Source organism: Rhinopithecus bieti, unplaced genomic scaffold (assembly GCF_001698545.2).
Source record: "Rhinopithecus bieti isolate Rb0 unplaced genomic scaffold, ASM169854v2 scaffold_35856, whole genome shotgun sequence".
Taxonomy (NCBI): domain Eukaryota; kingdom Metazoa; phylum Chordata; class Mammalia; order Primates; family Cercopithecidae; genus Rhinopithecus; species Rhinopithecus bieti.
Window position 1 is genome coordinate 1,088,405 of NW_016815820.1, and position 24,474 is coordinate 1,112,878.

General features: G+C 57.1%; 1 protein-coding gene across 1 annotated transcript; it reads left to right on the top strand.

Annotated features, from left to right (window-relative positions):
- Positions 1-7,002: 7,002 nt before the first annotated feature.
- On the top strand, positions 7,003-23,727 carry COL1A1 (collagen type I alpha 1 chain). The gene is made up of 51 exons (XM_017853892.1): positions 7,003-7,236; positions 8,718-8,912; positions 9,047-9,081; positions 9,184-9,219; positions 9,312-9,413; positions 10,137-10,208; positions 10,426-10,470; positions 10,635-10,688; positions 10,852-10,905; positions 11,403-11,456; positions 11,573-11,626; positions 11,965-12,018; positions 12,107-12,151; positions 12,267-12,320; positions 12,435-12,479; positions 12,658-12,711; positions 12,976-13,074; positions 13,163-13,207; positions 13,308-13,406; positions 13,532-13,585; positions 13,787-13,894; positions 13,991-14,044; positions 14,170-14,268; positions 14,423-14,476; positions 14,564-14,662; positions 15,611-15,664; positions 15,843-15,896; positions 16,001-16,054; positions 16,166-16,219; positions 16,994-17,038; positions 17,131-17,229; positions 17,531-17,638; positions 18,096-18,203; positions 18,424-18,477; positions 18,640-18,693; positions 18,911-19,018; positions 19,106-19,159; positions 19,286-19,339; positions 19,480-19,641; positions 19,743-19,850; positions 19,991-20,098; positions 20,204-20,257; positions 20,362-20,469; positions 20,850-20,903; positions 20,988-21,095; positions 21,433-21,486; positions 21,841-21,948; positions 22,041-22,323; positions 22,456-22,646; positions 22,939-23,181; positions 23,311-23,727. The coding sequence occupies exons 1-51, from the start codon at positions 7,134-7,136 to the stop codon at positions 23,455-23,457; spliced, it is 4,395 nt and encodes a 1,464-aa protein (XP_017709381.1). The 5' UTR covers positions 7,003-7,133; the 3' UTR covers positions 23,458-23,727.
- The last annotated feature ends 747 nt before the right edge of the window (positions 23,728-24,474 follow it).

Below are 24,474 nucleotides of genomic sequence, written 5' to 3' on the forward strand. Positions count from 1 at the left end.
TGGCATTCTCATCATCCTTTGTGTCTAGAGGCTTCCATTTACTGAGCAAGACATAGACCAGCAAGGTGGTCTCACTACTACCCCAGTTCACAGACTGGGAAAATGAAGTTCCAAGATGGAACATTTACTCAAAATCACACAGCCAGTGCTGCCTCAAGTGAGGGGCATTTTTGTGTGTGTTTTATTTCTTTTCCTGGCTCCCCACTCTCCCAGAATAGGAGCTATTTTCCCCAGAGCTCTCCCCAGCACAGGGCTGGCCCCAGAAGACCTGAAGTAACCACCCAGTGAATAGGATCAACTAGAGGGTCAGCAACAGGCACCAAACTCAGCATATTCTCCTCCAAGCAGGGTCCTTGCCCAGCCAGAAGCCCAGGGTCATCCCTGTTCCTCACCACCCCCACCCCATATCCAATCCAACCCCAGTATCTGTAAATTTTGCTTCATAAAGGGCTCTCAAGCCCATCCTCTTCTCTCTGTCTCCATTCCCACCTACCGGGTCCAAGCCCCTCACCTGGACAACTGCAGCAGCCTCTCAGCTGCTCCTCCACCTTCGCCCACAGCCCTCGTCCCGCAGGTACCTACTCCATCGAGTGCCCATGGTGTTCTTTTACAAATGCAGACCTGATTGTGACCCTCCCCTGCCTCAGGCCTTCTGCTGGGGCCCATAGCTCAAAGGAGGCAAACTACACCGTGATGGGGCTTCTCTGGCCTGCCCAACCTTTTCCTGTGGCACTCCAGCCTCACTGGCCTTCCCTGAATTCCTTGGGCATCCAGCACTCGCCATGCTCCCACCTGCCTTTGCATATGTGGTCCCATCACTCCCCACCCTGCCTCCTACCCCTTCCCATCAGCCTACCTAGGGAAGCCTTCCTAGGGCTCCACGACTAGAGCAGACCCTCTGCCATGTCTGCCCATTCAAAGCTCTGCATTCTTCTCCTTAGTAACCTTAGTGGTTGCACCTTCATGTTTATTCATGTGATTTCATTGCTGGCTGTGTCTTTACCAGACACAAACTCCATCAGGCAGACACGGGGTCTATGCTGCTCACCATTGAATGCCCAGTGCCCAGCAAAGTGCCTGGCATGTGAGTATTGTTGAATGAATTCATCAGCAAATGAATGTAACTCCTTAGCAAAATGGGGTGCCGGTGGCTTTTGGGAAGAAGGCAAGGTCATGTTATCCCTACGGAATCCTTTCTGTGTCCGAGCCAGACTGTCCAAAGGGGTCCTCTGCCAGGACCCCTGCCCAACACCCTGCCCTGAAACTCCAGAATCTCAAGTTTGCCAGGAGGAAGAACTGGTGGCTGGGGCAGAAGTGGAAGACAGGAGACATCGGTGGCCAAGGCTTACCTGGGGTGGGGGTTGTGGGGGGTGGGTACCAAGGAAGGAGATCAAGATCTGGAAGGTACCTCTGTCCAACAGAGGCTTCTCCTCAGCTCCCCGCTTCTTTTATTTAAATTCAGGATTCAAAGGAACCCTGGCATTTATCTCCCAAACACAACACGGCAACCAGACATCTGGCTGGGAGGCAAGCCCTGCACCACCCGCCCCCCTGACCACACCCCCTATGGCCGCTGCCCTTTCTCCCCTGGAGCAGCTCATGAAGGCTGCACGCCCGCCTACAGCATGAGGAGACCCGGCAGAGCACCATCCCCAGGATGGGCACCAGAGTACCGAGGACTGGGGAAGAGGAGATACCGAAAGAGAATAAGAGAGGAAAAGAGGGAGGGAGAAAAAAGAGTGTGTGGGTGGAGAGGAGGGACAATGGGCCAAAGACAGAGGAAAGAAAAGGAAAGAAAAAAAAAAACTAAGAAAAGGAAGAAAAATGCATGAAGAGAAAAATTTGAAGGGAGAGAGGCTGGGGGAGGGGGAGAGAAAAGGTAAATGAATAGAAAAAAGAAAGGAAGAAAGGAATGGAGAAAAGTAAATGGGATAAAACAGGCACAGAATTGAACCAAACCAGAAAGGTGCAAATAAAAATTCAATCAATTCATGAGGCCAACTTTTCTTTTTTTTTTTTTTTTTTTTTTTTTTTTTTTTTTTTTTGATGAGAGAGAGTTTCGCTTTTTTTGCCCAGGCTGGAGTGCAATGGTACGATCTCGGTTCATGGTAACCTCCGCCTTCTGGGTTCAAGTGACTCTCCTGCCTCAGTCTCCCAAGTAACTGGTACTACAGGCGCATGCCACCACACCCGGCTAATTTTTGTATTTTTAGTAGAGATGGGGTTTCACCATGTTGGCCAGGCTGGTCTCAAACTCTTGACCTCAGGTGATCCGCCTGCCTCAGCCTCCCAAAGTGTTGGGATTACAGGCGTGAGCCACTGCGCCTGGCCAAACCAACTTTTAAGAAGGACTACACTGCCTCCAGACATCAGGAGCAGGAAGGGATGTGACAGAGAAGCTGCCAGCTACCCAGGCGGGAGCTCACTCCAGCAGGAAAGATGAGGTTGACCCCTTACTTCTGACTACTAGAGAGCGGCAGTGAGAACTGGGGTCCCCTAACTCAACAGCATCCCCCATCCAGTGCATTATTCTCAGTTGGGGCCTGGCTGGGACCTGGTGAGGTGGCTGGAGAGGGCCTGGGAGCCCGGGCCCGTGACAGGCCATACCCCCAGCCCTTCTCTCTCCAGCTCCCAAGTTCTCCTTCTAGGACTGGGGTGGGGTGTGGGGGCAGGGGCAAAGAATGGGATGGTATCCGTACAGGACTAGAAAACAAGGCTCATCTTCAGGAGTCTGGAATGAGGGCTTGTTCTAGGGGAGAATGAGTGGGAGGCTGGGCCTGGCTGTGGACATTTGAGAACTCGGGTCACCTGGGAAGAAAAGGAAAGGGGGAAGGAGAGCAGAAGAGGCAAATGAGATCCAGAAAAGGAGCTCTGGAGACAGAGGGGGATGGAGAAAGCAGCGAGGTAACTCGGAAGGGAGAGGAGGGATGCAGGGACCTGAAAGGAAGGCAGGATCCGGGGTGGAAAGTAAGAGAAAGAGCAGGGGACAGATGCCTTTCTAGACTCCTGCCACAGCCAGACTCCTCCTCCCAGTGGCTGCCCTCCGACCTTGCTTCCTGGCCTCTCACACACTCCTTAGCCCACTCCAGTCCAGCTTCCTTGCCCATCGCTCCACCACAGCAGCTCACACTGGGGAGTATCAATCACCACCATTCTGCTAAGTCCAGGGAATGTTTTACTCCTTACTATACTAGTTCTCTCTGCAGCATATAACTCTCCTTCCTTCTAGCACCATCTCTTTCCTCTGCACTCATGACCACCCAATCCCTCTCACCCATTCCTCCTTCTCTGGCCACTCTTGCCCTGTCTCCTCCTCCTCCTCCACCCAGCCCTTACACCCTGAGGGTCCCCGAGGCTCAGTGCTAGCCCCTCCACACTCTTCCCTCCATGCTTTCCCTGAGACAACACCATCCACAACCCCAGCTTCAGTTACCATCGTCCTGGGCCCCACATTTGTCTCTCCTCTGAACTCCCGACCCAGGCACCCAAGGGTTTCCTCCATATTTCTAATTGGATGTCTCACAGGCTTCAAACACTCAGCACGGACAAAAGCTGCTTCAGCATCTTCCCCCTAACCCTGGAAAGGAAGGAGGGAGGGAGGAAGAGAAAGAGGGAAATCCTAGGAGGCTGGAGGACTTGGGTTTGGGGCTAAGGCATAGAAGAGCAGAGCTGTACCTGGAAGCTGAGGAACCTAGCAAAGGGCTCAGACCATGCAATGCTAAAGCAAGGGAAGAAGAAGGACCCGCACACACCAGGGGTCCCCAGACTCTGCTCCAGGCTCCCTTAACAGGAACTGTGCAGGGCTCCATGATAGAGACTCACGGAGAGCTTCACCCTGGGGTCTTCACTGCACCCCACTCTTAGACCCCGCTCTTCTCTCTCCTCAGCCCCTCTCCTAGGAACTCCCTCTCTATTACCAGTCTGGGGCTAGAGATGGGAGCAGAGAAGCGTTCTGGAGAATCGGAGTTGGGGCAAGGGCAACAGAAACTCAACTGGAGGCTGCAGCAGCTGGAAAGGGTGACCCGGATGTGCAGGGCAGGGGGGCATGCCCCCCACCAGGTGCACAGCACCTGGGCTACCTCTTCCAGGTGTGTTCTCCTTTGTCCCACACCATGGAGTCCAGATGGGGCACCCGAGGAGCTCTGAGGGTGGGAGCCTTTTCCCTCCTTCTTTGTGTTGGGGGGGCACTTGGGGAAATTTGGAGAAGGAGAGAACTCAGAGCTCAGCACTTTCCTCTTTCTGTTTTTCTTCTTAAGGAATTTTTTTTTCCCTCACTGCTGATGACTTTACCATTTCTTGGGGGTGTGGGGAGGAGATTTTGGCTTTTGCTCCCCCCCACTTTAAGTGCCGGACAAAGTCTTACATTCCACAAGAAGCCAGAGCTTCAGAGTTTCCTAAAGATGAGGTGGCGTCTCCTCCTCTCACAGGCACAAGCTCCCTCCTCCTCCCACTTCCCATCCCCCCAGTCTGCAGCCCTCAATCCTGGCCAGGAAGGCCCAGCCAGGCTGGGAGGAGACCCCAAGCACATTCTTCCTCTCACTGTCATACTGCAAAAATTAAAGACACATCTTCAGCCTGGGCGCCCGCCAAGCGTTTTAAGTTGAAGAGTGGCAGGGGAGGCCTTGAGCCTCAGCTCCATGCCACGTGTAAAGGATGCTTGGAAACTGTCTGCCTTGGCCCCTGGGAGGAAGGCCTGGAACTGGACATTGGGGTGGTGGCTGTCACACGCCAGGCACACACAACCCCAATACCAGGGATCCCCAAATATCCTTCAGAACCCCAGGCCCATGATGTACAACCCCCAGTTCACACCTTGGAGGTTTCAACTCTTCTTTAAGATGGGCGTGGGAAAGCCTGGATGGGGAACATGTGGGGAGGGGCGGGAAGCTGCAGGCAGGAGCCCTTCTCGCTACAAAAACCCAAGAAGCAAGGTGGACAGGTCACTAACTCTCATACTACCAAGTCCTGTGACACCCTGCCCTAGACCACCACTCTAAACGTCTGTTCCCTCCAAAAACAGGACCCCTGTCCCCTATTAGGGAGGGGGTCTCTTGGAACTGACCCACAGTAGAGGGCAGGACTTTGGTGTGTTCAAGAACTGCCATCTCAGCACCTCAGCCCCCCAGTCCTGCCCTGCAGTCGCTGGCACTAGGCGGGGGCAGACCCTGGGCCACAAGTTGCTGCCACATGGTCGGGATAATTGATGAAGGTCCGTCCCTCCATTGCTGTCTCCAGTCCTGCCTCTCTGGAAACTCTATATTTTCCCTTTAATTATAGCCCCTGCAGTCTCCCTTTGCTGCCCCACCCGCACCGCTCATCCTGGCTGCCCACGGCCAGCCGACGTGGCTCCCTCCCCTTCTGTTCCTTTTTTTTCCCCTTTGCCTTCGTTGCACAAAACCAGCTGGGGGAGGGCGTGGAGAGGGGCGGGGGGAGGCAATGGAATCTTGGATGGTTTGGGGGAGGCGGGACTCCCCGCTTCCACGTTTGCAGCTCTGGAGCACCGGGGGTGGGGAGCTGCACAGGAGGGAGAGAAATGAACAGGGCACTGCAAGGAGACCCCCAGGCCTTCTCTCAGCCCTACAGAGTTTGTCAGGACGAGGTAGATTGGGGTTGAGTCTGAGCCCTGTTGGGGGGATTCAGACATGGAGGAAGAAAGGACATGGAGTTCTAGAGGCATCTTCCCTAGATGTAGCCTGCTGTCCTTCAGGTCCCCAGCCCCTTTCAGAGTGTCCAGATGATTCTCTCTGGTTCCTAAGGCAGAGAGCAATGACCGGGATTTTCAAGAAAGAGATGAGGCAGTGGGAAGTAGCCCCTAAAAATAAAGTCAATCATCCTCTGCAGCTCATCCCACACCCCAAAGGCAAGTTTCACCCAGACACCCAAAATATCCCATACATCTTCAACACTGAGTCCAGGTACAACTGGAGAAGGGGCTTTATGCAGCTCCCAGAAAGACATCTCTTTAGCTAAGTTCCCTCCCTCCACCCAAGTTCTCTCTGGTTTGACTGTGTTGGGTAGGAGGGTCTCTAAGCAGCCCCTGGCCACAGCCATAGCAAACAAAACTCTTCTCTAAGTCACCAAGGATCACAGGCCTCCCACTAAAAATACTTCCCAACTCTGGGGTACAAGAGCTTGGGGAATGAATTTTTAGGGGATTGCAAGCCCCAATCCCCACCTCTCTGTCCCTAGAATCCCCCACCCCTACCTGGCTGCTCCATCACCCAACACCAAAACTTTCTTCTGGAGAGACCACCTAGTCATGTTTCTCACCGTGCACCTCAGCCTCCCCACCCCATCTCTCAATCATGCCTAGGGTTTGGAGGAAAGCATTTGATTCTGTCCTGGAGCACAGCAGAAGAATTGACATCCTCAAAATTAAAACTCCCTTGCCTGCACCCTTCCCTCAGATATCTGGTTCTTAATGTTTAGAAAGGAATCTGTAAATTGTCCCCCAAATACTCCCAAGCTCCATCCCCTAGCCACACCAGAAGACACCCCCAAACAGGCACATCTTTTAAATTCCCAGCTTCCCCTGTTTTGGAGAGGTCCTCAGCTGGCCTCTTTATGCCCCTCCCTTAGCTCTTGCCAGAAAAGTCAGAGGGCGAGTGGGGTACAGCCAGGAGGACCCCCTCAACACCCCCAACCCTTCCACCCTTGGAAGTCTCCCCACCCAGCTCCCCAGTTCCACTTCCTCTAGATTGGAGGTCCCAGGAAGAGAGCAGAGGGGCACCCCTACCCACGGCTTAGCCCAGGCCATTCTGAGGACCCAGCTGCACCCCTGCCACAGCACCTCTGGCCCAGGCTGGGCTGGGGGGCTGGGGAGGCAGAGCTGCGAAGGGGGGAGATGTGGGGTGGACTCCCTTCCCTCTTCCTCCCCCTCTCCATTCCAACTCCCAAATTGGGGGCCGGGCCAGGCAGCTCTGATTGGCTGGGGGACGGGCGGCCAGCTCCCCCTCTCTGAGGGGCAGGGTTCCTCCCCAGGACAGTATAAAAGGGGCCCGGGCCAGTCGTCGGAGCAGACGGGAGTTTCTCCTCGGGGTCGGAGCAGGAGGCACGCGCAGTGTGAGGCCACGCATGAGCGGACGCTAACCCCCTCCCCAGCCGCAAAGAGTCTACATGTCTAGGGCCTAGACATGTTCAGCTTTGTGGACCTCCGGCTCCTGCTCCTCTTAGCGGCCACCGCCCTCCTGACGCACGGCCAAGAGGAAGGCCAAGTCGAGGGCCAAGACGAAGACAGTAAGTCCCAAACTTTTGGGAGTACAAGGATACTCTATATCGCGCCTTGCGCTTGGTCCCAGGGGCCGCGGCTTAAACGGAGACGCGGATGCTCCGGAGACTCGGGAATGGAAGGGAGATGATGAGGGCTCTCGGCGCCCTGAGAGAGGACAGAGCTCACCCTGGGGCGAGGTTGGGGATGAACGCGCCCCGGGAGCGGGAGGTGAGGGTGGAGCGCGGCGTGAGCTGGTGCGAGAGAGAATCCCGAGCGCGCAACCGGGAAAGTAGGGATGTGGGTGCAGAGTGAGGAAAGCATGTCGAAGATGGGATGGGGGCGCGGAGCGGGGGATTTGAAGCCCAAGATGTAGAAGTAATCAGGAAGGCTGTGGGATGATTCATAAGGAAAGATTGCCCTCTCTCCGGGCTAGACTGTTGCTGGAGCTGTGGGGGTGCTGGGCCACGGCGGAGGGGGCGCGGAGCGTGGGCGGGTGGAGGATGAGAAACTTTGGCGCGGACCTGGCGGGGCGGGGTCCTTGCGCCCCCTTCTGACCGGTGCTGAGCACTGCGTCTCCCGGTCCAACGCTTCTTGGGGCAGGAGCCGGAGCAGGAAGACCTGAGTTATTGCTGGGTGCGGACCCCACCTCTAGATCTGGAAAGTAAAGCCGGGGATGGGGCAGCCCAAGCCTCTTAAAGAGGTAGTCGGACCGGTGAGGCTGACCCCGCCCCGGCCCCATTGCTTAGCGTTGCCCGACACCTAGCGGCGGTCTGGGGAGCCGCTAGCGCGGTGGGAGTGGTTAGCTAACTTCTGGACTATTTGTGGACTTTTTGGTTCTTTGGCTGAAAGTGACCCGGAGGCATTGGCTAGCTTTGGGGGACTGGGGATGGCCCCGAGAGCGGGCTTTTAAGATGTCTAGGTCCTGGAGGTTAGGATGTCTCCTAATTTTGAGGTATATTTCAAGTCTTGGGGGGCCTCCCCTCCGATCCGCCGCTCCCATTCTCCTAGCCCCGCCCCTGCCACCCCACCTGCCCAGGGAAGGAGGCGGGATGAGGGCTGGACCTCCCTTCTCTCCTCCCGCGCCCTTCTCCTGTCTCCACCGCGCAAGCCACTCCCCACGAGCCTGCCCTCCCGATAGGGCCCCTCCTATTCTCCCCTGCTCTCCCCACCTCCCACCCTGTGGTTTTTATTTCACTTGGCTTCAGCGCCAATGGGCTGAGGTTGGAGTTGGAAGCCACCGCGGCCTAAAGCTTTGTTTAAATTCCTGAGAACTGGAAAGAGTTATAGCATCCCTGGCCAGGCGCCTCGGCGCTGTCACCCGCGCTGATGAGGAGCAGGCGAACTTTTAAGGATTTGAGGAAAGAGGAACAGGGAGAAGGGGCGGGAAGTGAAAATCCAAGTGTGCCTCTTAGACCCGGGGAAAGGTGGTTAAGGTGAGGGTCTTGGACCCCCAAGGTGGGAGTCGCAGGCACTACTGACAACGCCCCTCTTCCTCCGCTTGTCCCAGTCCCACCAATCACCTGCGTACAGAACGGCCTCAGGTACCATGATCGAGACGTGTGGAAACCCGAGCCCTGCCGGATCTGCGTCTGCGACAACGGCAAGGTGTTGTGCGATGACGTGATCTGTGACGAGACCAAGAACTGCCCCGGAGCCGAAGTCCCCGAGGGCGAGTGCTGTCCCGTCTGCCCCGACGGCTCAGGTGCGGCTGCGTTCGGGGCCTGGGGCCTGGGGCTGGGGCTGGGGCTGGGGATGGTCGGCGCTCGCTGGCCCTCCGTGCTGCCAGGAGCAGCATTAGCAAACCTTGGCTCTAACGCGCGTCTCTTCGCCCCCTAGAATCACCCACCGACCAAGAAACCACCGGCGTCGAGGTAATCTCCTGCCCTCGACTTTTGTCCCTCCGCCGCCCGTGCCTCCTCACAGTCCTCCCTTCTCTAACCTGGCCTCTTGTTTCTTCTTCCCCAATCCCATAGGGACCTAAGGGAGACACTGGCCCCCGAGGTCCAAGGGTAAGCGTTGCACTCTCTGGGCTGTGGGGAGCTGCAGGTGGGCGTGGCTCCTGGTCCCACGCTCAACCTGGCCCCGCCCTCTCCCCCTGCAGGGACCCGCAGGCCCCCCTGGCCGAGATGGCATCCCTGGACAGCCTGGACTTCCCGGACCCCCCGGACCCCCCGGACCTCCCGGACCCCCTGGCCTCGGAGGAGTAAGTGAAGAGGCCTTTGTGTGTCCACTCTCCCCTGTTTTGTTTTTGTTTTTTGACAGATGACATAATTTTATACTTTGAAAGAATTTCAAACTTACAGAAAAGTTGCAAGAATCCTACAGGAAACTCTCACATACCCTTCACAGTTTGTGACATGTGCTTTATTAGTTTCTGTTTGTGTATATGTAGCTTTTTTTTTTCTGAACTGTTTGAGTAAGTTGCTATCAGGTTCCTTTGCGCCTAAATACTTGGGTGTGTTTTTCCGAAAAGCAAGAGCATTCTCTTAACTAACCACAGCACAGTGATTAAATTCACTCTCTAACGTGCAGTCCGTATTCAAAGTTCACCCATGTCCCAATAACGTCCTGTATAGATTCCACCCCCACTACCCCCACCTGGGATCTAGTCCAGGATTATGGATTTTGCACTTAATCATCATGTCTCTAGTTTCCACAAATGTGGAACATTCCTCAGACTTTCTTTGTCTTTCGTGGCACTGGGAGTTTTGAAGAGTCCAGTTGTTTTGCAGACTGTCCCTCAATTTGGGATTGTCTGATTAGATTAGATGCAGGATGCATTTTTGGCAGGAATATCTTACAAGCAATGTTATTCTTCTCAGCACATCACACCAGGAAGCACATGATGTCAGTTTCTTCCATCCTCAGTGCCATCTTCTGCCTTTCAAGTCACTATCCTGACCCTGACTTCTTTTGTTTGTTCTAGAACTTCGCTCCCCAGTTGTCTTATGGCTATGATGAGAAATCAACCGGAGGAATTTCCGTGCCTGGTCCCATGGTGAGCCAGCAGGGGGAGCAGGGATGACAGAAGAGAGAATGAGTATCCAGAGAAGGTGGCATAGACAGCTTGGGAGGTCAAGATCACCTTTGGGACCTCAGAGTCCAGAAAGGATGCAGGACGACTGGGTGGTCCCAACAGGCATGAATGACTACATACATCCACATGCTTTTCTACAGAGGGATCACCATGACCCCCCTTTCTTCCCCTTCTGCAGGGTCCCTCTGGTCCCCGTGGTCTCCCTGGCCCCCCTGGTGCACCTGTGAGTATCCAGGATGTATTCATATGCCTCCCTGGGCTTTGGTCTTTTGGAGGGAAGACTGGGATGAGGGAAGGGGAGATGCTCATGGTAAATCTCTTGGTAAGATTGGAGAAGGTTGGCGGGGACTTGCTTTCTAACCCCATCTTTCTTTCCTTCTTCTCAAGGGTCCTCAAGGCTTCCAAGGTCCCCCTGGTGAGCCTGGCGAGCCTGGAGCTTCAGTAAGCATTCTCTGTACAGATACACACTCCTTCTACAAACACACAGACTCTCCTATCGAAGAATCCCCAGGCCTGGGGTCTTCCTTGCCTCTTCCCTTCAATCCCAGCCTTCCTCTTCTTTTTTTCTTATCCTTATTCTAACCACCTCTTCTATCTTTTCTAGGGTCCCATGGGTCCCCGAGGTCCCCCTGGCCCCCCTGGAAAGAACGGAGATGATGTAAGTATCCCCAGCAAGAAGATACCATCTGACCCCATGGCCTCTATGGGTTGGGTCCTGCAATTTCCACTCCACCACCTTTGGGAACGATACTCAGAGGAAGGAGGGCAAGTCCTCTCTGATGCATGGACTACTCTTGAACAATGATCTTTTCCCTTAGTGAGATGATTCCATGTCCGCAACAAGGTGACTGTTCTCCTTACCCCAGCCACCTTAGAGCAATCCCCACCCCCATCCCTCTGGGGAAACTGGCACACAGATGGTGAGATTGAAATGCTGGTGACAGAAGTAGACAGAAATTCCTTTAGAGGCACTCAGATTTCACCAAACAAGGTTTCACTGTAGATTTAAACTGAGCTCTAGATTCGAAGATAAGATTCTGGGCCCCCAAACCTGATCTGCAGCAGCCCAAAGAAGACTGAGACCTTCCCCATTTTTCCAGCCCCTGGGCGGTGGTAGGGAGGCAGGGGCCTGAGGGTCTTTTCTCCCCCTTTCAGGGGGAAGCTGGAAAACCTGGTCGTCCTGGTGAGCGTGGGCCTCCTGGGCCTCAGGTGAGCAGGGGACTATGGCTGAACCTGGGCTTCACTGCACTCGGGCTTCATTTAGGAGCTGGGTCCGTGGTGGTGTGTTCTAATGGCTCTTCCTCACCTTCTTCATCTCTCTCCAGGGTGCTCGAGGATTGCCCGGAACAGCTGGCCTCCCTGGAATGAAGGGACACAGAGTGAGTTCCCTTTGAGTCATTTAAGCTCCCCAGGTCCCCGGCATACCCCCATCCAGTCCCAGCCTCTTCCCCAAAAGATCCTGAGATGCATCATTGTGGGTGGCAGCTACAGAAGCCCCGAGGGACAGAGAGTGGACATCCAAAGCACCTCCCTCCATGGGAAAGAAGTCCCAATTAAACGACTGGGGGAGATCTTGAGCCAGTTGGGGTTTAGTCTAGCTCAGAAACAGGGGGATGGCGGTGATGACCTCCCAAGGCTCTTTCTCAGATCTAGGTGGGTGTCAAGGTTGTTCCACCCCCTCCACAGATCCTCACCTTCTACCTCTTTCCTGCTTTAGGGTTTCAGTGGTTTGGATGGTGCCAAGGGAGATGCTGGTCCTGCTGGTCCCAAGGTAAGAGGCTGTCTGAACATCATGGTCCTCCACATCCCCAGAGTCCCACCATGAACGAATTTCTCACTCATTATTCTCTGTTCTACAGGGTGAGCCTGGCAGCCCTGGTGAAAATGGAGCTCCTGGTCAGATGGTGAGTGTGCCCAGTTCCAGAGGGCAGGGACGGGCAGGAGGCAGGGGCAAGATGGAGGCCTGGGGGAACGAGGCTGTCTCCCATCTCGTTTGACTTCTCTTGGTTTGGTTGTCAGGGCCCCCGTGGTCTGCCTGGTGAGAGAGGTCGCCCTGGAGCCCCTGGCCCTGCTGTAAGTACTCCTAGCCCCTTGGGGGAACCCTGGGCTCTGGAAGGGGCTCCCCAGGAGCTCTAGGGACTGACCAGTGCTCAGTGGACTTAACGGGGCTTCCCCTCTCTCCTACAGGGTGCTCGCGGAAACGATGGTGCTACTGGTGCTGCCGGACCCCCTGTGAGTGTGGCCTGTAGGCCTCAGGGCCTGGGAGTGGGGAGGGGTCTCAGTGTCTGCTCTCGGAGCTGACACTGGGGGCAGGTTGTGTTGGTCTGAACCCCAGGGCTTCTTCTGTCCCAGGGTGTGACTTGCAGCTGCCATCTCTTCCTTCTCGTTAAGATCTCCATTTCATTCACAGGGTCCTACCGGCCCCGCTGGTCCTCCTGGCTTCCCTGGTGCTGTTGGTGCTAAGGTGAGACCCCCCCCCCCCCACTCTCCTCTGAGCATGACCCTCATAGGCCAAGGGGCTCATGTCTCCTTGTTCCCCAAACCAAAGGGACCCAGAATGGCAAGAGAGCAACCCGTTCACTAACACCTTTGTCCCAGGGTCTCTGTGTCTGATCTTAGAGTCCTGATCATTGCTCTCCTGTCCCTGTCTCCCCTTCCTCCTGTCATCCCAAGAGGCAAGGTTGGGTTTCCTAGGGTGGCTTCTGATATGTCGTTTCTTCTGATCCAGGGCGAAGCTGGTCCCCAAGGTGCCCGAGGCTCTGAAGGTCCCCAGGGTGTGCGTGGTGAGCCTGGCCCCCCTGGCCCTGCTGGTGCTGCTGGCCCTGCTGTAAGTGTCCCTGCCTCAGTGTCTCCTGTGCCGCTTTCTAACCTCAGAGTCCTTGCCTGTTGCTCACACTCCTTTCTCTGTGCCACAGGGAAACCCTGGTGCTGATGGACAGCCTGGCGCTAAAGGTGCCAATGTAAGTATCCTGCCAGGCTTCAGTCCCACCCCTGCTGCCTGCAGCCTGCCTGCCCCGTTCCCTCTGCTCCTAGGCTCACCTGGCTGTCTGCCTCCCACAGGGTGCTCCTGGTATTGCTGGTGCTCCTGGCTTCCCTGGTGCCCGAGGCCCCTCTGGACCCCAGGGCCCCAGCGGCCCTCCCGGTCCCAAGGGTAACAGCGTGAGTACCAAATTTCTGCCCGCCCCATGCACTGGCTCCAGTGCGGCTCTCATCTGGGGAGCAGGAAGATGCAGGCCAACTGAGCGCCCCCAACTCTCAGCTCATCCTCTTCTCCCCCCTTGCAGGGTGAACCTGGTGCTCCAGGCAGCAAAGGAGACACTGGTGCTAAGGGAGAACCCGTAAGTCTCCCTGTCATTCTTCTTGCAGCCCAGCCCACCTTGCCCTGGAAGCCCCCGAGGGAGATCCAGAAAGGAACCCCTAGCCTTCTGGGGGAGCCCCTGCCCCACCCCTGATGCTGGAAGCCCAGCCTCAGCCGGCTCTGAGGCTGGCACGGGATGGCCCCTCACCACAGGCCGCCCCCTCCTGTCGGCTCTCTCCAGGGCCCCGTTGGTGTTCAAGGACCTCCTGGCCCTGCTGGAGAGGAAGGAAAGCGAGGAGCTCGAGGTGAACCCGGACCCACTGGCCTGCCCGGACCCCCTGGCGAGCGTGTAAGTGCCCCTGCCCGCCCCCTCCCACTCCACCCTCAGTGCCTGGCTGGTGCCCGTGTGTCTCTGAAAGTTAACTGGCCTCCTCTCCTCCTGCAGGGTGGACCTGGTAGCCGTGGTTTCCCTGGTGCAGATGGTGTTGCTGGTCCCAAGGTAACCTCTCCTTGAGGCCGGGGGGCTGTCCCTGCTGCTCCCTGGGCATCGTCTTCCTCTTTTGGCCCATGGCAAAGAGTCACAAACTTGAGACCCTAACTGTTCCTATGACTTCTCCCAACCAGGGTCCCGCTGGTGAACGTGGTTCTCCTGGCCCTGCTGGCCCCAAAGGATCTCCTGGTGAAGCTGGTCGTCCCGGTGAAGCTGGTCTGCCTGGTGCCAAGGTGAGGCCCCAGTCGTTCGGTCTGGCTTGGCCATCCCGTGTAGGGTCTGGGATGAGGCATTCTGGAGCAGGCCCAGGGTTCTGCCCTCCGGAGTCCTCCCCCACCTCCATCATGCTTCTCCCCCAAACCCACTCATACCTCTCTGCCTTCCTAGGGTCTGACTGGAAGCCCTGGCAGCCCTGGTCCTGATGGCAAAACTGGCCCCCCTGTAAGTATCACTCCCCCTGACCCCCTGCCACTGTCCTGTCTACCTCCTCACTATCCTCACTGCTGCTTTCGTGCCTCCCATCCTTAGGGTCCCGCCGGTCAAGATGGTCGCCCCGGACCACCAGGCCCCCCTGGTGCCCGTGGTCAGGCTGGTGTGATGGGATTTCCTGGACCTAAAGGTGCTGCTGTGAGTATTCAGTGAGGATCCATGAAGAGCCAGGGACAGACACACCTGAGACCCAAAGGAGTCCTGGGCTCTGGGCTCAGCTCTGCCGCTGCCTGCTGTGTGGCCACTCACTCTCGCTTTCTGGACCTCAGTCTCCTGATCTGTAAAATGAAAGACTTCTGGGCTGAGTGTGGTGTCTCACGCCTGTAATCCCAGCACACTGAGAGGCCGAGGCAGACGGATCATGAGGTCAGGAGTTTGAGACCAGTCTGGCCAACATGGTGAAACCATGTCTCTACTAAAAATACAAAAAATTAGCTGGGTGTGGTGGTGTGCACCTGTAATCCCAGCTACTCAGGAGGCTGAGGCAGAAGAATTGCATGAACCCAGGAGGCGGAAGTTGCAGTGAGCCTGCACTCACTGCATTGCACTCCAGCCTGGGCAACAGTGCGAGACTCCGCAAAAAAAAAAAAAAAAAAAAAAAAAAAAAAAAAAAAAAAAGAAAAAGAAAAAAAGGGAGAAAAGAAAAAATGAAAGACTTCTCCAGGCTCCATGACCACTGCTCTGTGCTGGAAATAAGTGTTGTTGGTGGCCCTCCACCCCCCACACGTGGGGATAGGACAGGCCTTTGATATGATAGGCACCCTCAGTCTTGGTGGGTTCTTCAAGGTCCAAAAGGAGATAGCAGAGGAGAGGAAAGCCCTTTGCAGTGCAGGCCACAGCGGGCATCTAACAGGGAAAAGGCAGGGGAGAGGGTGCAGGAGGAGGAGCCTGGAAGGGCATCTTAGGAGGAGTGGGCTCGAAGGGGCCCAGCAAAAAGCGCCTGCGGGGGCATTCCCTGGGGGCCAAACAGGCGAGTCTTTTGAAAAGAAAGTCCCTTAAAAAGTCCCACTCAGAGTAAATGAGAGTCCCCAGGAGGCCCTGGCTTCTTACTTCAGCCCCCTCAACCCTAACTCCCTTTCTCCACAGGGAGAGCCCGGCAAGGCTGGAGAGCGAGGTGTTCCCGGACCCCCTGGCGCTGTCGTAAGTATCTCCTTTCCGTCCCTCCCTACCCCCTTCCCGTTGCTGCCCCAGCACTTTCTCCTCCCTGCAGGAGGGGTGCTAGAGGCCAGAGTCCTTGGCTGTTCCCAACCTGAGTTGGCTGCTCAGAGCCTACTCAGGGCCTCCCAACCCTGAGTTCCCCTTCGCTCTCTCCCCGCAGGGTCCTGCTGGCAAAGATGGAGAGGCTGGAGCTCAGGGACCCCCTGGCCCTGCTGTGAGTGTCCCTGATAGGGAGATCTGGGGAGCAGGAAAGGGGAACACACCCTCAGCCCCTCGTCTCCTTGGCCTCTCCGTGACCGCACTGTTCTCTCTGTGCAGGGTCCCGCTGGCGAGAGAGGTGAACAAGGCCCTGCTGGCTCCCCCGGATTCCAGGTGAGGCCTCATGGCTGTCACGGTGCTGGGAGGTAGGGGTGGGAAACAGCTCTTTGGTCTCTTCCAGATTCTAAACCTTCCCTCCCTCCTTCCCCCATTTCCCACCTACAGGGTCTCCCTGGCCCCGCTGGTCCTCCCGGTGAAGCAGGCAAACCTGGTGAACAGGTAAGAGGGAGCAGCTGGCCAGAAGGGTGGGAGATGCAGGGAATCCAGAGGGACAGGCCGCTGCTCCTAGTTAATCAGACAGCCATCAGCTAGAGGGATTGAGATCAGACACCAGAAAGAACTTCCTACCGTGAAGGGAGCAGCACAGAGGGAAGTGGGGGCTGCATGATTGCTAGTCTGGGTGACTTCTTTTAAGAGCTGCTGGGCCGGGCGCGGTGGCTCAAGCCTGTAATCCCAGCACTGTGGGAGGCCGAGGCGGGCGGATCACGAGGTCAGGAGATCGAGACCATCCTGGCTAACACGGTGAAACCCCGTCTCCACTAAAAAAATACAAAAAACTAGCCGGGCGAGGTGGCGGGCGCCTGTAGTCCCAGCTACTCGGGAGGCTGAGACAGGAGAATGGCGTGAACCCGGGAGGCGGAGTTTGCAGTGAGCTGAGATCTGGCCACTGCACTCCAGCCTGGGTGACAGAGCGAGACTCCTTCTCAAAAAAAAAAAAAAAAAAAAAAAAAAAAGAGCTGCTGGAATATGCTGTGACTTTCCCTCAACCCTTCTATTGGTAAATCTTGGCCCATAGTTTGGGGAGCAGGGAGGCCTTTGACACATCCCCAGGAGGAAGAGAGGGGCTGTTTGGGATAATTCCACTTCAGTGCTGAGAAGGGGCTCCTCTCTAATCACAGCCATACCCCAGGAGGAGGGACAGTGCTTTCCAGCAGAGTGGCCCCAGGTAGATTTTGCTCACTGTCTGTTCCTCCCTCCCTCCCTCCCCCTCAGGGTGTTCCTGGAGACCTTGGTGCCCCCGGCCCCTCTGGAGCAAGAGTAAGTAGGCCTCTCTCGCTACATCCATCAAGGTGCCTTGACTTGACCCTGTCTCCAGAGCAGCTGTCACATGCCCTGTCCTTCCCTTCTAGGGCGAGAGAGGATTCCCTGGCGAGCGTGGTGTGCAAGGTCCCCCTGGTCCTGCTGGTCCCCGGGGGGCCAATGGTGCTCCCGGCAATGATGGTGCTAAGGTGAGGGCAGCGTGGAAGGGTCTCTGGCAAGCAGCCCGGGGACCAGGTCTCACCCCTCCTGCAGCAGGGGATGGCTGGCTATGACCAAAGCCATGGAGATAGGGTGTGGGGTGGGGGGAAAAGACCAGGGTAGGGGCCCACAAACAGCCTGGAGTCTGGGCTGTGAGTCTTTTCTTTTCATCTTTTCTCAAGGCCTGTCATTGGCCTTGGAACTAAGCCTGCGAGATACCAAGCAGGGCTTAGGGCTATGACCCACTCTTGGGACCCCAGGCCTCACTTCAGTCTTCTTGGTTGTCACTAGGGTGATGCTGGTGCCCCTGGAGCTCCCGGTAGCCAGGGCGCCCCTGGCCTTCAGGGAATGCCTGGTGAACGTGGTGCAGCTGGTCTTCCAGGGCCTAAGGGTGACAGAGTAAGTTCAACCTTCGTTCTCCCCTGAGCCCTACACGGCTCCCATCTCTGCCTGCTTTGAATCCCTCAGCATCTCTCCTTCTCCCTGGGATCTGTTCCTCTTCTCACTAATCCTCCCCTCTTCCCCTTTCCGCTCTGGCCTCTTTGCTGATGAATCCTCTCCTTGTGGTCCAGGCCTGTCTCTCCCCATGAGTTACCACGGTGATGAGAGGTGAGGGCATCTCCTTGATGGAGACTCCCTTATTCATCCCGCTACACGAGTCGGGGGCTCTTAACCTCAGTTCCACCTGAGTCTCCAGGCAGGCACCCTTTTTCCTGAAAGGACCTTTGAGTCCTTGCCCCAGGTGGAGGCAGGGCAGAGCAGAAGAGGGCCTCTCAGGAAAGCCAGACACAAGCAGAACACTACAGGTCACCTCCTTGCCCCACACTGGAAATCTCAAGTTTATCCATGTCTTTAGGGTGATGCTGGTCCCAAAGGTGCTGACGGCTCTCCTGGCAAAGATGGCGTCCGTGGTCTGACTGGCCCCATTGGTCCTCCTGGTCCTGCTGGTGCCCCTGGTGACAAGGTGAGGTGGCTGCTTCCCCACCTTCTGCCCTAACACATAGGCTCCCCAGCAGGCCTGGGCACGGTTCCATGGGGTTGGGTTGGGAAAGCAGGTCCTGTCAAACTGAGCTGTCAACCCGGGAACCTGGAGGGACCAGAAGGAGGGGAGGCTCTCCTGGGGTCATCTACCAGGAATATTCAGGGGAGACCCTGACCCTGAGCCTCTTGTCCCTTGCTCTCAGGGTGAAACTGGTCCCAGCGGCCCTGCTGGTCCCACTGGAGCTCGTGGTGCCCCCGTAAGTATAGAAGACCTGTTAAGACCCCATACTTGGCCCTTCCCTCCCTTCACATAGCACTCCTGGCCCTGTCTGTGCCTCCACCCCTTGCCTTTCCCCTCACCCCGTCTCTGCCTTCCCTCATGTCAGCGCATCTCTCCAATCTGCCACCTTTTCTTCTAGGGAGACCGTGGTGAGCCTGGTCCCCCCGGCCCTGCTGGCTTCGCTGGCCCCCCTGTGAGTACCAAGACCCCCCTCATTTTTCATCACCGACTGGGACCTGGGACCTCGAGGGACAGAATGAGGACAAAGGCGTCAGCCCTCCTCTGGGGAGAAGGGTGGAGATGGGATTGTTTCCCACCCAAGCATCTTCCTGCCTCCATTACTGCTCCTCCCCCGCCGGTGGAAACTCCTGCCTCCTTCCCTCCACTCACCGCCCTGCTTCCTCCCCCAGGGTGCTGATGGCCAACCCGGTGCTAAAGGCGAACCTGGTGATGCTGGTGCTAAAGGCGATGCTGGTCCTCCTGGCCCTGCCGGACCCGCTGGACCCCCTGGCCCCATTGTGAGTGGCTTGCCCTCTGTGCCCACGATGCTGGTGTCCTAGGACCCAGGACAGGTCCCGGCTTGATGCCTCTGTGCTCTCCTACAGGGTAATGTTGGTGCTCCTGGACCCAAAGGTGCTCGTGGCAGCGCTGGTCCCCCTGTGAGTATCACCCGCTTCTCTGCTGAGCCTCTCCCCTCTCCCCAGGCAGCGGTGGCAGGTGAGGGCAGCTGGGTCAGATGACTTGGCTGTTCTCCCTCTGATGGTTCCTTTGTTCTCCCCTTCCAGGGTGCTACTGGTTTTCCTGGTGCTGCTGGCCGAGTCGGTCCTCCTGGCCCCTCTGTAAGTCTCTGCAGTGGAGTCCACTGCTGTAGGTTGGGGGTGGTGGGTGCGGGCTGCCAGAAGGATGGTGGGTCCAACTGAGGAACCAATGATGCACCAGAGCCCCCTGGAGTCTGACAGCCGCTCCTATCCCCATCCAGGGAAATGCTGGAGCCCCTGGCCCTCCTGGTCCTGCTGGCAAAGAAGGCGGCAAAGGTCCCCGTGGTGAGACTGGCCCTGCTGGACGTCCTGGTGAAGTTGGTCCCCCTGGTCCCCCTGGCCCCGCTGGCGAGAAAGGATCCCCTGGTGCTGATGGGCCTGCTGTAAGTGCCAGCTCAGATCTCTGCAGCTCCGGAGGTGTCCAGAGCTGGGGAGGGGTCCCTGTGCTGCTGTCCCGCACCTCACCCCTGTTTGCCTCCCACAGGGTGCTCCTGGTACTCCCGGGCCTCAAGGTATTGCTGGACAGCGTGGTGTGGTCGGCCTGCCTGGTCAGAGAGGAGAAAGAGGCTTCCCTGGTCTTCCTGGCCCCTCTGTAAGTGGGGGACCCTGAGAAAAACCATCACAGGACTTGGAGTGGGGTGGAGCCAAGGAGAACAGATTTGGTAGAGATGACCTCAGGTGACTCCAGGGTCCTCTCAGACCATCCTGGCCTGACTCTTTCTTCTCCCTTAGGGTGAACCTGGCAAACAAGGTCCCTCTGGAGCAAGTGGTGAACGTGGTCCCCCTGGTCCCATGGGCCCCCCTGGACTGGCCGGACCCCCTGGTGAATCTGGACGTGAGGTGAGCAGTCCCCAGCCCCCATGCCAGTACCCTCAGCATGGCCACTGTGGCCTTGCCTAAGCCCTCTTCCCCGGCTGACTCTCACTTCTCTCTCTCTCTCTGCAGGGAGCTCCTGGTGCCGAAGGTTCCCCTGGACGAGATGGTTCTCCTGGCCCCAAGGTAAGATGGTGACACTCCATGACCACAGCCTTGTCTGCTGCTTCCCTGCCCCATCCTGGTCATTCAGCCGGACCTGGCCCATATTCCCCTGCTCTCCCTGCCAGGGTGACCGTGGTGAGACTGGCCCCGCTGGACCTCCTGGTGCTCCTGGTGCTCCTGGCGCCCCTGGCCCCGTTGGCCCTGCTGGCAAGAGTGGTGATCGTGGTGAGACTGTAAGTAGCTGGGCTCCAGTTCCCTGTGTCTGGTCAGGCCAGGGACTCTCCAGGCCTCCTTAGAGGCCTGCGGATGGGTGTCGGACTTCACCCAGGCAGGGGGAGGAAAGGAGATCCTGCAAGATGTCAGGGCCTTAATCCAAAAAACTGAGTTAAAGCCCAGCCTCAAGTCCCCTCTCCCAGACAGGACCCCCTCTCCCGTGAGCTGGCCCCAGCTCTCATGAAGATTGCAGTGGGGAGGTTTCCCTGGGAGTTGGGAGAGATGGCCACAGTGGGAAGGAGCTGAGGAGAGAGAGATGCAGCAAGGGGGAGGCCTTATCCTGCAACCCCAGCCTCAGCCTACCCTGGCCAAGATCTCATGCTCTCCTTGCTCTCCTCAGGGTCCTGCCGGTCCCGCTGGTCCTGTCGGCCCTGTTGGCGCCCGTGGCCCCGCTGTAAGTTCCCTGCTGTGTCTCCCACACCTTCAGAACCCTTCAGATGCGGACAGTGCCCCACTTGATGCCCCTTCTCTCTTCTAGGGACCCCAAGGCCCCCGTGGTGACAAGGGTGAGACAGGCGAACAGGGCGACAGAGGCATAAAGGGTCACCGTGGCTTCTCTGGCCTCCAGGGTCCCCCTGGCCCTCCTGTGAGTATGCTCAGCCCCTCCCCAGTCCTCATGCTGTGCTGTATGATAGGAGGGGGAGCTTTGCCTCAGTTTCCCCCTCTGGATAGTCACTCTTACCCCTCCCTAGTGAGGACTGGGGTCTAAGGATTTGTGGGCACGTCCAAGTAGCTTCTGAGAGGGTAAGGGGTACACAGAGAGGGATTATGGGAGAGGTCTCTGCCTATGGACACCCTGGGGCTAGATTTCCAGAATAATGAAGGAGCATGGGCTGCCCACGCTGCCCTCATCTCTCCAGCAAGGCCCTCAGGCTACATTTGACCCTCACTGGGCCTGAATTGCCTTTTTATCTGTCCTTCAGGGCTCTCCTGGCGAACAAGGTCCCTCTGGAGCCTCTGGTCCTGCTGGTCCCCGAGTAAGTCATGCCTTCTCTCTCCTCTTCCTGAGTCCCAAGCCCAGGCTCACCTTGGGGACCCTTGCCAGGGACCCAGGCACCCTTTACCTCTCTGGAGAAGGGTTAAGGGACAGGGAGTGGGCAAAGAGAGGAAGAATCCTGAACAAACAATCTGATTTCACTTTGGCCTCTCTGCTCCCCAATCCGTCCTCCCCTGGCTCAGTGGCTGGAAAGAGCTATGGCATGTCCTATGGAAAGAGGCTGAAACTGGCTCTATGAGGCCAGAGCCAGCAGGGAAGGTGGTGGGCTTCTCCTCTAGAGCTGGGGTTGTTGGGGCTTCTGGCAGCCTTTCTCAAACTATTTCCCCCACTCCAGGGTCCCCCTGGCTCTGCTGGTACTCCTGGCAAAGATGGACTCAACGGCCTCCCTGGCCCCATTGGGCCCCCTGGTCCTCGCGGTCGCACTGGTGATGCTGGTCCTGTTGTACGTAGCCCCTCATCCCCTCTGCTCATGGCCCTCCAGCCCCCAAAGCACTTGGACGCCGGTAATCCCCACTCTTCTCCCTCTCTGTGCAGGGTCCCCCTGGCCCTCCCGGCCCTCCTGGTCCCCCTGGTCCTCCCAGCGGTGGTTTCGACTTCAGCTTCCTGCCCCAGCCACCTCAAGAGAAGGCTCACGATGGTGGCCGCTACTACCGGGCTGATGATGCCAATGTGGTTCGTGACCGTGACCTCGAGGTGGACACCACCCTCAAGAGCCTGAGCCAGCAGATCGAGAACATCCGGAGCCCCGAGGGCAGCCGCAAGAACCCCGCCCGCACCTGCCGCGACCTCAAGATGTGCCACTCTGACTGGAAGAGCGGTGAGGGTCTGCCCTAGCCTCCCCCTCCCTCCTACTTCTGCCATGCCAGGGTCCCCATGCCCATATGTGCCCCTACCATATGGTGCTGGCTGCTCCCCTTCCCTGACTCCACCTTGCCCTGCCCTACCACAGGAGAGTACTGGATTGACCCCAACCAAGGCTGCAACCTGGATGCCATCAAAGTCTTCTGCAACATGGAGACTGGTGAGACCTGCGTGTACCCCACTCAGCCCAGTGTGGCCCAGAAGAACTGGTACATCAGCAAGAACCCCAAGGACAAGAGGCACGTCTGGTTCGGCGAGAGCATGACCGACGGATTCCAGGTGCGTGAGCTGGACCTCAGAGCCAGTGTTAGGAGATGGGCTAGCCCAGTGCTCAGAAGGGACATGAAGTCCTGGAGTAGGTCTCTGCTAAGGGTGATGGACAGAGCTGGGCTGGTAGGCAGGGGTCCCAGGTCCCCGATAGTGGTTCAGACACAGGCTGCCTATGGGCAGGTGGCCCCTCTTGATATAAGGGTGCATTGGGCCGCTCTCTGAGGACCCTGGACAGGGAGGCCAGGCAGGACTAGAGGTCCCGCATAGCTGCTCACTCTTCCCTCTCTCCCCTCCCCTGCAGTTCGAGTATGGCGGCGAGGGCTCCGACCCTGCCGATGTGGCCATCCAGCTGACCTTCCTGCGCCTGATGTCCACCGAGGCCTCCCAGAACATCACCTACCACTGCAAGAACAGCGTGGCCTACATGGACCAGCAGACTGGCAACCTCAAGAAGGCCCTACTCCTCCAGGGCTCCAACGAGATCGAGATCCGCGCCGAGGGCAACAGTCGCTTCACCTATAGCGTCACTGTCGATGGCTGCACGGTGAGTGGCCAGAATCCTCAGGCAGGGCCCCACCTCTCCGGCCTTGGGCTTTCTGGGCAGGCCATAGTGCCCTCTTTCCATCACTCCCATGTGGTAATGCCCCCTCCCATTGTCTCCGCCCCACCCCAGAGTCACACCGGAGCCTGGGGCAAGACAGTGATCGAATACAAAACCACCAAGACCTCCCGCCTGCCCATCATCGATGTGGCCCCCTTGGACGTTGGTGCCCCAGACCAGGAATTCGGCTTCGACGTTGGCCCTGTCTGCTTCCTGTAAACTCCCTCCATCCCAACCTGGCTCCCTCCCACCCAACCAACTTTCCCCCCAACCCGGAAACAGACAAGCAACCCAAACTGAACCCCCCAAAAGCCAAAAAATGGGAGACAATTTCACATGGACTTTGGAAAATATTTTTTTTCCTTTGCATTCATCTCTCAAACTTAGTTTTTATCTTTGACCAACCGAACATGACCAAAACCAAAAGTGCATTCAACCTTACCAAAAAAAAAAAAAAAAGAATAAATAAATAACTTTTTAAAAAAGGAAGCTTGGTCCACTTGCTTGAAGACCCATGCGGGGGTAAGTCCCTTTCTGCCCGTTGGGCTTATGAAACCCCAACGCTGCCCTTTCTGCTCCTTTCTCCACCCCTTCTTGGGGCCTCCCCTCCACTCCTTCCCAAATCTGTCTCCCCAGAAGACACAGGAAACAATGCATTGTCTGCCCAGCAACCAAAGGCAATGCTGAAACACCCAAGTGGCCCCCACCCTCAGCCCGCTCCTGCCCGCCCAGCACCCCGAGACCCTGGGGAGACCTGGGGTTCTCAGACTGCCAAAGAAGCCTTGCCATCTGGCACTCCCATGGCTCTTGCAACATCTCCCCTTTGTTTTTGAGGGGGTCATGCGGGGGGAGCCACCAGCCCCTCACTGGGTTCGGAGGAGAGTCAGGAAGGGCCACGACAAAGCAGAAACATCGGATTTGGGGAACGCGTGTCAATCCCTCGTGCCGCAGGGCTGGGCGGGAGAGACTGTTCTGTTCCTTGTGTAACTGTGTTGCTGAAAGACTACCTCGTTCTTGTCTTGATGTGTCACCGGGGCAACTGCCTGGGGGCGGGGATGGGGCAGGGGGGAAGCGGCTCCCCATTTTATACCAAAGGTGCTACATCGATGTGATGGGGTGGGGAGGGAATCACTGGTGCTATAGAAATTGAGATGCCCCCCCCAGGCCTGCAAATGTTCCTTTTTGTTCAAATCTATTTTTATTCCTTGATATTTTTCTTTTTTTTTTTTTTTTTTT